The 13840-nt window shown below is 45.4% G+C and overlaps 2 protein-coding genes across 3 annotated transcripts in view; one reads left to right on the forward strand and one right to left on the reverse strand.

Moving 5' to 3' along the window:
• Positions 1-291: 291 nt before the first annotated feature.
• Positions 292-6915, reverse strand: B3GALT6 (beta-1,3-galactosyltransferase 6). The gene is made up of 2 exons (XM_044996601.1): positions 6844-6915; positions 292-6162 (listed from the first exon to the last, which is right to left on the reverse strand). Exon 2 carries the CDS (start codon positions 5646-5648, stop codon positions 4608-4610), a length of 1041 nt encoding a protein of 346 aa, XP_044852536.1. The 5' UTR covers positions 5649-6162; positions 6844-6915; the 3' UTR covers positions 292-4607.
• An 828-nt stretch (positions 6916-7743) lies between these two features.
• The window catches only part of SDF4 (stromal cell derived factor 4), a 41747-nt gene continuing 35650 nt past the window's right edge, over positions 7744-13840 (forward strand). Inside the window, exons 1-2 of one of the 2 annotated variants that reach the window (XM_044996322.1) lie at positions 7744-7838; positions 12871-13238. In XM_044996322.1, coding sequence (XP_044852257.1) covers positions 12931-13238 — 308 coding nt within the window. In that variant the 5' untranslated portion in view covers positions 7744-7838; positions 12871-12930. Of the gene's footprint in view, positions 7839-8697; positions 8826-12870; positions 13239-13840 lie in introns of those variants that run through there. The other variant, XM_044996320.1, reaches the window with a different exon arrangement.

The raw sequence follows: 13840 nt of genomic DNA on the forward strand, positions 1-13840 counted from the left end.
TTTTACACATTAAACAAGATCACTAATCATTCTGCATGCCATTTTAAAAATCACTCAAAGGAAAGCAAAAATTCTCTGTTTTTGTATTTGAATTTACATCAGCGTGACCACTTCAAGAGGAATTCAATTGGTGCACCAAAATCTTTTGGTCTTGCACTTGAAACACTATCATGGTAATAGGATTTTATGAAGGACCTAATTTAAAACATGCAACTTCTAATATGGATGATAGACAAGTCTATACGTACAATTTGAAAACTATTAAAGAAATCATCTAGTGAATAACAAAAAAAAGGTTAAAATGCTTTTAATGTTCTGTCAAACAGCATAGTTTTACTATAGCCCTGCAAAGAACACAAGTGTAATATATTAATATAATACTTCAAACAAACAGTGACTTCCAGCCCACATCAACTGATATTTAGAAAATTGTTTAGGTCAATTAAGGTGAGCCATCTTCCTCTTGTCTTCCAGGGAAGAGTCCTGTGGACATTTTCTATAACACCATAAGAATAACAAGTATAAATGGCAGATTTTTTTTTTTTAAATGAGGAACTCCCTTAGAAGTCAACTAAAATGCTATTTAATAAAAGTTTGATTCCATATAATTAATTTAACACAGACATAAAAAAAATTACAAATTAATATATTTTGGGCCTGATCTTGCTTCTATTGAAATCACTGGCAAAACTCCCACTAACTTTAATACAAGGATCTTTAAGGATAGGCCAAAATACTTTTTACTTGTTAGGATCAGAGGTTAGGCACTGTGGGTGAAATCCTGGCCCCAGTGAAGATAATGGACTTTCCCATTAGCTTCAATGGGGCTAGGATTTCACTTTGTTTTTCAAACAGCAGTACAGGATGTCTAATCACAAATCGTGAAATCCTTATATTGCATTAAATTTTTCTGATGTCACCATCCCTTGTAAACAAAATACAGAACTCAGTCATAAGGTCAGAAAAACAATTTTCAGCTAGATTTGTCCTTTAACCCTGTATTTTGTGTGTGTGTGGGGGGGGGGGGGGTTCCCAGATCTGGGATGTTAAATGCTATTTTTAAAATATAGGTTCATAATTAAATGCAAACAAAATGTTTTAGTGCAACAATTAAGTTTGAAACATCAAGCACTTGAAAGTCAAGCAATATAAAATATTGCCTGGGTAAACTTACTTGATACTTAACCTTAACATTGCCTTAGCAATAGGTTTTTCACCTGTGACTTCCTAATTAAAGAAATACAGCTCTTGAGTTATTTGGCTTGTGAAGCGGATAATGATCCTGGATTTATAATGACTTCTGGGTCACTAATTCTCTTTGTTTATTAACTCAGCAGACTCTCTGCCCCAGTAACTAACAGAACCAACCTTAAAACACTTTTTAAACTCACTGAACTGCAATTTACTTGGCTTGCAGATCTTGAAAACTTTGCCAATTCTACTGAATATCCAACATGCAAAATAGCAGCCATTAAAAATTCAACTTTGGAATTTTTAAAGCGTCAATCAGATCTACAAAGTCAGATAGGTTTGAAATTTTTTTATCTTGAGGCACTTTAGAGTTTTTCCAAGCATAAATATCCTGATCAGAACATATGGGAAAATGTTTTTTCTATATTCCAGAACATAAAAAAAAAGGATCAACTTACGTAAGTCATACCTTCCAGAACAATTAATTTTTGAGCTGAGGCAAAACATAGGTAATTCCAGACCAGAAGGACTTTGTTACTCAAATAGAACAAGATTTCTAGTACAACTATATTCACCAAAATAATTTATGGACTTAATTCTGCAAGGTGCTGAGCAATCTGGTCTTGATTTTAATTCAAGTATGTGAATAGTCCCAGTGAAATCAAGAGGACTACTCATATGTTTAAGTAAGCGCTTTGCAGGAGGAAGCTCTATATTCTTGGAACTCAGAGGCACAGCAAGAACTCAGTATTCTACAAAAAAAATGAACGTGTGTGTGTGTTCGCATTTGTATGTTTTCTATGGGCCACATGTCACATGGGATTTGACAATTATTTTTCCATTCTTCTGAAGCTCAAATCCTCATCCTCAGATGAAAGCTCTGAAAGGAGAACCTTTCAAAAAGCAAAACAAAACAAAGCAACAACAAAGAAGCAACAATGCCTGTGACTTACATAAACATTGATATTTAGACAAATGGGTGATTAGTACATTCTTACCAAGTTAAGAGAGTCATGCAGCAGATTTTTGGATCTACAACTCAGACCCTGACTATTTAAATTAGGAACTGTACATCAATAAATTAAAGCATTTCACAAATAATACTTGTGAAACTTAACACACTTTCTTAAATAATTATAAAATATGATACTTAGCTATCTTAAGCTTTTAACAATACATAGTACATTTATAATATTTATAAATAAATAATCACAATTACAAACACTGAATTATATGTGTACAATACTAATTTAGCCCAAAGACCAAAGAGACATACAGACTTAAAAAGTATTACTGAAACCAATTTAATTTCTTGCAACCGGGTGAAGTCTTAAACTTTTTGTTCTGCAGGAATATATTCCACTGAAGGGCACATCTTCAGTAAGTGTCACTATGTCAAAGTACAAAAGACTAGACGCATCAGATTAAATAAGTTACTTTTTCAATGTCTTCATTAATTAATTTTGTTTTTAGAAGGAAAGTCACAGACTGTATTGTTGAATTACTTAATGTAAATAAGGAGTTATTTTCCTTTCCAACAGGGCTTTGGAGCGGAGTCTGGAGCTGGAGCGCGGAGCAGCTCTGGAGCAGTGGAGCTGCAGGTTTTTGCCTGGCGCTGGAGCGGAGCCGGAGCATAGCTCCATAGCCCTGCTTTCCAAAAGAGTTTTTTTCCCCACTTAATCCTCTCAAGAAATTGTTTAAAACTAGATAGAAGAAATGGATTTTAATTGAGAAAATAAAGTCACTTGATTCCTTTGGAATAAATTACTAAATCAGGTCTGAAAAGCAAAAATGTTACGATGTCAGTACCAACTCTTATTATTTAAAGTTGAAGTCTCCCTCCACAGGTAAGAGAAAGAGGTGTACCGTCCAGTGAAAGAAATAATAATAGTATGAAAGTGCACTATGCAACAAACCGTAAGAAAGCCTGAAGGCATCAACTTTAAAGCTGTGTCTTTACTAGAAAAGAGATCTGTTGCTGACAAGGGTTTTCAGAACCAGTGTGGACAAAGGTGTAATTGTGTGCACAGATGGAACCATTTTCAACACCATTACGGGATGTCAGGATTATTCAGAGACACACAACTAAAAGTCTGCGCGGAAAACGTGCTAGAATTATTTGAGAGTGTAATGCATTCTGTCACTGTGCTAAAAGTGGCCCATTTATACTCTCAATTAAACACCAAACATGCCCGACAACCCTTGTCAGCAATGGATTCGTTTGTAGTGTAGAAAAAATAAATTCCAGTCATTTACATACCATATTAGCAACTAAAATAACCTATTCCTCAGATTTTTTTTTTTTAAAACACAGAATTATTACTTTACTTTAAAAATCTAGTCCAGATAACTTGATAAAGATTTGTACTTCCAATTTGAGACGTTACAGGTAACTCTTACTTACATAGGTAATCCTTACTGATGTAAATAGTCCTATTGTTTGCATAATTAGATCATATACTTCTCAGTGTGATCATTTTTTGTAAAAATTAGGAAATTAAGATTTCTTTGTACACAATGCACTCGGAGAATACAAGCACAGCTTCTAATCCCAATAACTGAGTGCTAGGTTTGTAGCATAAATGTTTACTTCCAAATCAAGATAGTTGAGAACCTATCCTAATACTGCAACATGGCATAACACATACGCTTTTCCAAATACAGACCTATTTAGTAGCTACCAGATAATCCAGGTTACGTAATACATCATAAACCATTTAAAAAAAATGATTGAAGAGTTAAATTCAGGGATATTACCCACGACCTATTCTAATTAAATCAGAACACTTTTCAAAGACTGGACACACCCTCCCCTCCCTCAGCGAGAGTATAAAGTAACTAGTGCAAATATCTGGCAAATGCTTCCCTTCATTTAGATGCCAGGCCAGTGGTTCTAACCAGCCACCTGCTTCCATTGGCACTAGCAACTGATTTGCTCTCTCTTTATTACAGTCTTCAAAACTTGCCAAATATGGTTGGCCAAACTGGCACTTTTTCCTTGCAAAAATTAAACAGCAGACATTATTTTCACAATCTCGGGGATGGAGTGAAGGCATGACATGTTCTTAAACAAACTTTGGAATCTGGGACACATCTTCCAACCTGCACTTTATCCAAGTTATTTAAAAAAAAAGTTTGCTTTTCCCTCCCTTTGCACTAAGTTCCATCACGTAACCTTTCCCTCACTTTTCCCCTTTATTCCTGTATTTTGTGTTTCCGTAGACAAACCACAGCACTTCAGTAGCTTTTATGAATTATGGTGCTATGTTGGTCCTGCACAGTGTCTTGATACATGAATCGTGCAAAAAATCTCAGAATAATTTTTAAGCCTTACATACAGGGGGTGTCCCCATATGACACTGATCCAGCCCAGAGAGTTCCCCCTTGATACTTTGCCCTTCCTTTTTCCAAAACTTTCAGGGGATGCCATCTTTCCTTTGGCAACACTGTGAAGGAGGCACTCCCCAGTCATACATGTAGGATAGCCTGAGCTTAACCTCCTCCTTGCAGAGCTTCCCTTCCTTGGCCAAAGTCTGATGCTTCTCTAACATGTCCTCAATGCTCTGCTTGTGAGTGACAATATACTTATTGTTGCAGCCCCGTGACTTGTATTCAGTGTCAAAACGTGGGTCATGCACCCTCTTCACATCAACAGGAGCCAACCAAGCACCCAGAGACACATCTTCACTCTGCCACATGTTGAAATAGTCTTGGCTGAGTCGCAGGTAATGCACCAGGTCTGCAGAGAGCACATAGCCACCACCTAGGGCGTAAGGCAAATAGTAGTCACATAGGAGCCAGGTGCTCTCTTTCCATTTGCCACCTGACTTCACTCGACCACGGCCAGAAAAGAAACCCCAGTAGAGACGACGTGGCTCCTTGGCCCTCAGCTCTTCCACAAGTACGTCCAGGCGTACAAAGGTGTCATCATCAGCCTTGAGGACAAAACGGAAATCCAAGTGCAGATCAAGCCAGACATACATTGCCAGGACCTTGGCAGTCAGGTTCTCGTAGGAATCACGAAGCTCAGGCAGCAACAGCAGGTCCCGGTGACGGCTCTGCTCCAACTCTAAGCTGTGAAGCTCCTCCTCAGCCAGGCTGCCTGTGCCTATCACGAAACGACACCAGATGTCATCCTGAGGGGGCCGGCCAGCCATCGAGAGCCAGGTGCTGCGGATGATACTGCGGCGCTCTGTATACTTGGGGCCGCTGGCAATGAGGACAGCCAGGAAAGCCGTCTCCTCAGGGGGTAGCAGGGCTGCCGGTAGGGGAGGCCCAGCTCCCACTCCACCGCGGGGTGGCTGCGGTGCCTGGTTGTGGGGCAGACCCCGACCTGGCAAGGGCCTGAGGCTCTCTGAGGTGCACTTGGCCAGGTAGAGCAGGACCACAGCGAAGAGCGCCAGGCCACCCAGCCCCAGCGCTGTCTTGTGGCGGCACAGGAGCCGCAGCAGCTTCATCGTGGCAGGGAGCGACACTGATGCCTCCTCGGGGGCCGAGGCGAGAACCAGGCCCAAGGATGCTATGGGCACACCCTTCTTAGATCAGCACCAGGCCAGGCCCAGCCCTCACACCTCCCTCCTCCTGGGCGGGCAGGACGAGGGCAGCGCAAACCTCGGCCCCCACAACGGATCCTGCCCCTCAACCACAGACGCCACCCTCAGCACCTTGCACGGCCCTGAGGATTAGGCGAAAATCGCAGCAGCCCCACTCCCTTCCTGCAGAATGTCCTAGATGGAGACTGGTACGGGGAGCGGGCTGGGAAACTCTTCCTCTCCAAGCACAGCGAGGGCGCCACAAGTCCCCTCAGCAGTGGCTTCATGCCTGATCCCTCCACCTCTTTCTCTTCATTCACGGGGGCGTGTCGGTAGAGCAGCTCTGTCGCGGCTGAGTCAGCGTTAGCAGCACCTGCTGCTGGGCCAGCTGCCCCAGTGCCAAGGGGAGAGACTCGAACAGGGGGAGAGGCTGAGACTCCTAGGGTGACCAGATGCAAGAATAAAATATTGGAGCACATGCGGGGGGGAATGGGAAGCGGGTGGACCCCACACCGAACTGCTCTTCTCACCACCACCCCCTGGACCATCAAGCCCCTCCCTCTCCCCTCCTTCCCCCCAGGCTGGACAGTCAAGCCCCACCCCACCATGCTGGAACCTCAAGCCCCCTTCTCTCCCCTCTGGGCTGGAACCCAGAGCCTCCTTCTCCCCCCCCCCCAGCTGGAACCCCGAGACCCTCCCCCCAGGCTGGAACCCCGAGCCTCTTCCTTCCTTCCTCCCCCCCCCCCCGGGCTGAAACCCCAAGCCCCTCCCCACAGGCTGGAACCCCGAGCCTCTTCCTCCCTCTCCCCCCCCCGGGCTGGAACCCCAAGCCCCCCTTTCTCCCCACTCCCCAGGCTGGAACCTCGAGCCTCTTCCTTCCTCCCGCCCCCCGGGCTGGACCCCCGAGCCCTTCGCTCTTCCCCCCCCCCGCACCCCCGAGCCCTTCGCTCTTCCCCGCTCCCCCCCGGAACCCCGAGCCGCTCCCCCCCCCCGGCTCCCCAGCACCACGGGTCGGGGGCGCACCGCCCCGGCCCCAGCTCCGGCTCCGGCCCCCGCTGCAAGGAGAGGGCTCAGGGCTGGGGTAAGGAGGGGTGGGGGCGCCGGGCCGGGCGGTCCTTACCTCGGGCAGCTCCCCCCGAAGCGGAGCTACCTCCCCCCGGGTGCCAGGCGGCGCGAAGGCCAGGTGGCTCTGCGCGCGGCCGCTGCTTCCGCCCGCAGGCCCCGCCCCCGCAGCACCCATTGGCCACAGGTCCCGACCAATGGGAGCTGCGGAGCCGGCGCGGGTGGCGGGGGCCGAGCCGGGAGATGTCGCCGCTTCCGGGGGGCTGCGGGGAGCCAGCTCGGGCGCCTGCTAGCCCCGCGCCAACCGGACGCCTGGCAACCCTACCCAGCGGAACAAAGGGTTAAATATTGGGTCACCCTGAGTCTGCTTCTGGGCCCTTCCCATGAGAGGCCAGTGTGAAAACCCAAAGAGTCTGGTGCCCGGGGCTCTCTTGTGGGAAGGAGGTGGAGGGTGTGCAGCGAGGGGCTGGCATGGGGCCTTTGGACAAATTAATCTGAGTGCCAACGTCCAGAGCCTCAAAGGCGTTGAGTATGGGAGGGGGAGCCGTGTTAGTCTGGATCTGTAAAAGCAGCAAAGAGTCTTGTGGCACCTTAAAGACTAACGGACGTTTTGGAGCATGAGCTTTCGTCGGTGAAGTGGGTATTCACCCACGAAAGCTCATGCTCCAAAACGTCTGTTAGTCTATAAGGCGCCACAAGACTCGTTGCTGCTTTTAAAGGCATTGAGGTGCCTAACTCCCAGAGAAATCAATGGAAATTAGGCACCTTAGTACCCATGTGAACTAATTTAGAAACCATCAGCTTGGGCTTCCCAGTCAGGGGTTGAATCCAACTGCTTTATGATGGAATGGCATTTTTTTTTTGGAGACTTCCATGTTGTACTTTGGAAACTAAACTTTTTTTTTTTAAATTAACCCTCTTGCCTGTATGCTGGCAAAGATAACCTGCACATTGTGAACTAAGCATGACACAGTGATGTCTGCCCGAGTCAGCAGACAACCTTATGCAATAACTCAGCGCTGAGGGGACCAAGGCCTGGAGAATGGCGTTAAGGTACCGATTTGATAGAAAAGTTACCACCCTCTTGCAAAACAAAAAATTGATTATATTATATTTGTGTGATCTATTGAGATTCCCCTCCTAGTTTTACTTTTAAAAATTATCATTAGTAGTAAACAATTATTTATATTATGATAGCCCCAGAGTCCCCCCTTGGGATTGAGGTCCGACTGCACGGCACATAATTAAGAGACAATCAGGGCTTACATCTGAAAGAAACAGAACTGACAAGAGGTAGAGGGGTAGGGTTATGGCATAGAAGTAAATGAACATGAGGATGAAATGGAAGAGTTTTGTAAGTTACACTTCGCTCTTTTATTTGTTGTTACTTTGGAGTAGAGGAAGGCTGAGAAGCAGTAGGAATGGGGAAGTTAGGAAGAGTAAGGGAGCTGGTAAATTCCATTTCTTAATATTTCTATTTTATATTATCTCAGCTTGATCAGTGTCATCTGACAGCAGCATAGCGGGTCCTCTGGCCCCAATCAAAGATGGTTGCCAACGGTATCCAGATAACATTTGCTTCTCTGCCCCAATCAAAGATGGCCGCCCATTGCCGCTGAAAGAATAGCTACTAGGGCTCTCTGCCCCAAACAAAAATGGCCGCTCACTACGGGCGAGCCTTCTCTCCCCTGATCCAAGATGGTCGCTCACTCTGAGGGCCTTTTTGTATAGGTGACCTTGGCGGTGCCTGCTTTGAACTCGCTCTTTCTCGGCACCGCTCAGGTGTCCGTTCCTCTCAGAAGAGAGAAGTCTCCGTGTGTGTAGCCTCCGGATCCCGCCCCTGTGCTGTGGCTCCTTCCCTCCACTCAGGCGGGGAGGGAAGCCCCGGGGTCCTTGCGCTAGTGTTGAGTGGCGCTTCCGGTTTCCGGTCCCCCCTTAGCAATCGCTGCCTGAGGGGGTTTCGGAGGAGGGCCGGCAGGGGCGCGGAACCGAGGGGCCCGGCCGGGCTGGGCATGAGGAGCCTGGCCGCATCCCGCACAGGTACCGGCGTTGGCGTGGGCCGCCTGCCGCGGAGCCCCCCCCCCGGCTTGCGGCGGGTTGGGAGGGGAGGGGCTGGGAGCTCTGGGGGGCTGGGGGGAGGAAGGGAGCCGAGTCTCTCTGGACCTACCTGGGTTGGGGGGGAGGAGCCTACACGGCGGGGCGGGGCGCTGCGTGGAACCTGAGGCAGCTGGTGGGAGGAGGGGGTGGATGGAGACTTGGGGTCTGGAGATGGCCGTGTGGGTTAGGGGGCAGGGCGGCAACATGGGGGCCTGGAGGTGTCAGCGGGTTCCTTGCCCCCCCCCCCCCCGGTCGCTCGATGATCCTCGTCCGTCCCTTTCAGCTCCTTTTCCCCCGTTCTCCCTTCTCTCGCTAGTTGTGTGTTACTGCACGTGGCTCGCATTCCTGGGGGAATTCTGTGCCACAAACAAACAAAACCCCGCTTTCCCTGCACAATATTTTAAAATCTGCCTGTTTTATTTGTCAGAATGACGCTATATATTCATGCCAGTTTCAATTGTTTGGGTAATTTATTTCAAAATACCTGTAACAAAACAGATGACAAAATTCCCCTAGGAGCAGAGAGTTAAAGAAACCCCTACGCCAACCTAGTTTCTGTTTCTGTGCCCCCTCTCCCCCAGAGCCCAGCTTGGGGGAGGGAACTCACACCCCCCTCCCCAGTGCTTCATTTGTAATGAAAGAGGGGCTAAAACAATTGTTTTTACTTTCATAACTGATGCAATAAGCCCAGAGGTGCCGGGGCTATGAATTGCTGAGCCTAGAGATGCCTTGGAACAAATTAAACACAGCCTAATATAAGAACTAGGGGCCTCCAAATGAGATTAATGGGCAGCAGGTTTAAAGCAAATAAAAGGAAGTTTGTCACACAGCACACAGTCAACCTGTGGAACTCCTTGCCTGAGGAGGTTGTGAAGGCTAGGACTATAACAAGGTTTAAAAGAGAACTAGATAAATTCATGGAGGTTAAGTCCATTAATGGCTATTAGCCAGGATGGGTAAGGAATGGTGTCCCTAGCCTCTGTTTGTCAGAGGGTGGAGATGGCTGGCAGGGGGAAAAGGAAATTCTGCACAGAGCATTGATTTTTGCACAAATTCTGCACTGCACAGTGGTGCAGAATTCCTCCAGGAGTAAGCGGCCGTATACAGTATGTACAGTCTGTTCATGCTGACAGCTTTTCCTCAAGTTTTTGCTGTATAGTTGAGCCATTGGGTGGGATGAGGCAAATGAAGGTTCAGTAACAGAGTTTGGTAGAAAGTGGGGTTAGCCTGCAAAAAGGGAAACTCGAAATGGGTATGTTCAATTCAGCCTTGTAAAAATGGTCATGAAAATGTATCAGCCCTAACAGAATCTGCTTACATTTACCATGATGGGACTCTGGTAGCTGGATTTTTTTTTAATTAACTAAAAAAATCGAGTGCCCTCTAAGCAGCTTTCCCTTAATTAAAAACAAAATTATTAAAATATTCACTCTCTCCCCCCACCCCATGTTTAGAAAGATCTTTTGGCTGGGCCTGAGAGTAATAAGAACAATGTTATTGGGCTGTTGTTCCCCTCCTTCTTAATTCACTTTCAATTTCAGCTTCCTTGCAGTGATTACTTGTAAACACTCTTGCAGTGGCTGGATAATGACATCCACTATAAACAAATAGCGAAACTCACTAGACACAAAGTTATGTGAAATGCACAAACCAAACAAACTAGAGAAAATATTTTCCTTTTTCAATCTCTTTCAGCTACAGTAATTTTAGGGATTATTGATAACAGTAGTAGGTACAAAATTTTCAGATGGAGAAGTGATGCTTGAAATTGATATTATTGTCCCAGTATATTGGTGGTGGGGGGGATTTTCTCACATGTCAAAATAATAGTTCTGTCCAGGTAGGTGTGCAAACAGAAACTTACAAGGTTGATTTTAATTGTGTAGTTCTTCGGCATGGGAGGAAAAATGTCCTCTTCTGATCTTAGATGTGATCGTATTAATTTCTGAAACATTATGGTTGATAGTCCTCAAAACAATGAGCAAATGTCTTTAGCTTGTCTGTTGTAATTATAAACGTGTGATACTGTTATGACTCTACCAGGATTCTGTCTGAAACTTACTTCTGTAATTGGCTAAATCTCCTTTTACCAGGATGTTTTAGTAAATGCACTTTTGATAATAACTTTATCTCTTGAGATTTAAAATATTGTTTTACTCTGAAAAATGACTTAAAAAACAAAAAAAAGAAGCATTGTGATGTTCCATGTTTATTTCTCACTGATACAACATCGGATTTGCTCAGTTCTAAGTAAAGATTCTTTCCTACTTGCCTGCCCCAGAAACATTTCTTGGGAACTTGGTCATGCACTGCCCACAAAGAGTCTTGAAACAGTCTTTTTGTTGGCATACATTCTAGGTTAGAATCAGCTCTCTTTCAGAGTTGAACTGGATTTGGAGTGCTATCTGCAATACAGTTAGTAAAAGGAGTAAAACCTTAATTCAGGTCCTGATTTTGCAAATACTTGTCCAGTGAAGCACTTTTGATTGTCAGAAGCTGGGAGTGGATGACAGGGAATGGATCACTTACTTGATGATTGCTTGTTCTGTTCATTCCCTCTGAAGTACCAGGCATCTGCCAGTGTTGGAAGACCGGACACTGGACCATCGGTCTGACCCAGTGGTCAGACCCTTCTTATGTACGTATATGTGTGTTTGCAAAATTGGGGCCTTAGGTCCTAGTTCTTCAGTGAGTTTTATGGCCACGCAGTGCCTCATTGACCACAAGTGGTACTCTGTACAGGCACAAGCATCTGCCTACATCAGGGGTGGGCCATGAATGCTCACAAAATTGGGGATGGGGTGCGGGAGGGGGTGAGGTCTCCGGTTGGGGGTGCGGGCTCTGGAGTGGGGCCAGAAATGAGGAGTTCAGGGTGCGGGAGGGGGCTCCGGCTGGGGGTGCAGGCTTTGGGCTGGGGCTGAGGATGAGGAGTTTGGGGTCGAGGAAGGTACTTCAGGCTGGGACTGAGGGGTTCGGAGGGCAGGAGGGGAATCAGGGCTGGGTTGGGGTGTGGGGAGCTATAGGAGTGGCCCCGACTCTGCTTCTGAGCTGGAGCGCCAGAGCAGGGCAAGCCCCAGCAGGAGCTCAAGGGGTGGATTAAAATGGCTGGCGAGCCAGATCCAGCCCGTAGGCTGCAGTTTGCCCACCCCTGGCCTACATGGTGCCCAGTGCAGGATGGGGGGCTTAGCAGCAAGCTGATGTGACTCTGACTCTATAAAACAGAGGTTCTTAACCTTTACTGCAGCCTGCGCCCCTTTGGTTCTCCAGATATGTTCTCGCATCCCTTATCAAAAATCAAAATATGTTCTCACACCTCTTGAACCTAGATATATTTTATTTGTATATTACAGTAATTGTTAAATGTATAATGTTAATAAATACATATGTTCCATGAAACAAAGTAGTTGTACTTACATGCCTGTGCTTAATTTGTGTTTTCAATGATCTACCTTCTAAAAAAATCTGGTCTTGCACCCCCAGAAAGGGCATCTTGCACCCCCAGGAAGGCCATTTTGCACCTCAGGTTAAGAACCACTGCCATAAAGGGAGGAGATCTGTTAAATAAGACACTTTTCATACCAAAACCCCATGTTTCTCTGTTGGTTGTGGAATGTAGCTTCATATCTCTTAAACTTGCTTGATGCATGCTAGAATTATGCCAGTAATGTAACATTTTGCCTCAGCCTTTGTCATCTGATCTGTGCATGTGCTCTTTTGAAACAGATGTACATTGAACTTCACGACATTCCCTGCTCCCTTTTTTTCTTTTGGTAGCTGGAACTGCTTTTGCATCTGCACTAAACTGTTTTGCTAAACCTGTTTCTTACTCTAGTTACTTATACAACATTCATTTATTCTAATTGCAAAACAGGTTTCTATCATTTAAAATAAGCTGGGTTTTTGCATTTAGATTTGGAGCTTAAAATAAAATTGTAGCTTTACAATTTTAGGTTCCTTATTTCTGCTTTTTTTCCCCCTCTACCTCCAGGTCATCTAATCTCTTTTACCATAATTTAATTTGTTAATATTTTGGACAAGAACAACAACAATGATGTCAAAACAAGCCTTCCTCTGCAGTTTGGGCTCTCTCTATTTGTCCCTCCTGTTTGTGTTTCTGCTGATGGATGTCTATGCCAGGCCTGCAAACAATTCTGCCTTAAAAGAGAAAGCAGTTGACAGCAAAGATGAGAATGAGATCCTGCCCCCAGACCACCTGAATGGGGTCAAAATGGAGATGGACGGACATCTTAACAAGGAGTTTCATCAAGAGGTTTTTCTAGGAAAAGAGATGGAAGAATTTGATGAAGATTCTGAACCGAGAAGGAACAGAAGGAAGCTTATGGCCATATTTTCAAAGTAAGTTACGTTATAGTGTATCAAGAAAAATATGCAGCCAATCCCGCTGCATTTATATTTCTTTCTCTACTTCCTCGATGCTCAATTCATTAAACTTCTTTGAAAAACAAGATTGAAAGGTTTTTTGAAGGGTGATTACAATGAGAGGAATGAGCAACCTTGCCTAAAGCATTACATTTGTGTTAGTGAAGTATTCAACTAACTTAGACTCTGACCCTTTAAACTAATCAGTGGGGCTTAATGAGTGCGGTTCGCCCCACCTCCAGTGTCCAGGCACTTTAATCAGCTTTCAGGATTGGGGCCGTAGATTGTTGGTAAAATCCACCACTGAAAATGAAATTCCCACGTGAAGAAACTTACTGTTAAGTAACTTCATGGATTACTAAAATTGAAAGATTTAGGAGTTTTTCCCCCCCTCCCAGCTTGTTTACTTTTTGGATTTGAGTGCTTTGGGTATAGTCAGGCTCATTGTCTAGTCTCATGCATTAGTGCAGTAGAATTTTCCAAAGGATAGGGCACTGCACTGTGCATTGGAAAACATGGGTTCTGTTCCAGACTCTGCCACTGGACCGGCACTGTGACCTTGGGCAAGTCACTTCATT

Source organism: Mauremys mutica, chromosome 21, assembly GCF_020497125.1.
Source record: "Mauremys mutica isolate MM-2020 ecotype Southern chromosome 21, ASM2049712v1, whole genome shotgun sequence".
NCBI lineage: Eukaryota > Metazoa > Chordata > Testudines > Geoemydidae > Mauremys > Mauremys mutica.

Bases quoted from the DNA above. Each gene is read 5' to 3' on its own strand.
- B3GALT6 (XM_044996601.1), bottom strand. From the start codon at position 5,648: ATGAAGCTGCTGCGGCTCCTGTGCCGCCACAAGACAGCGCTGGGGCTG.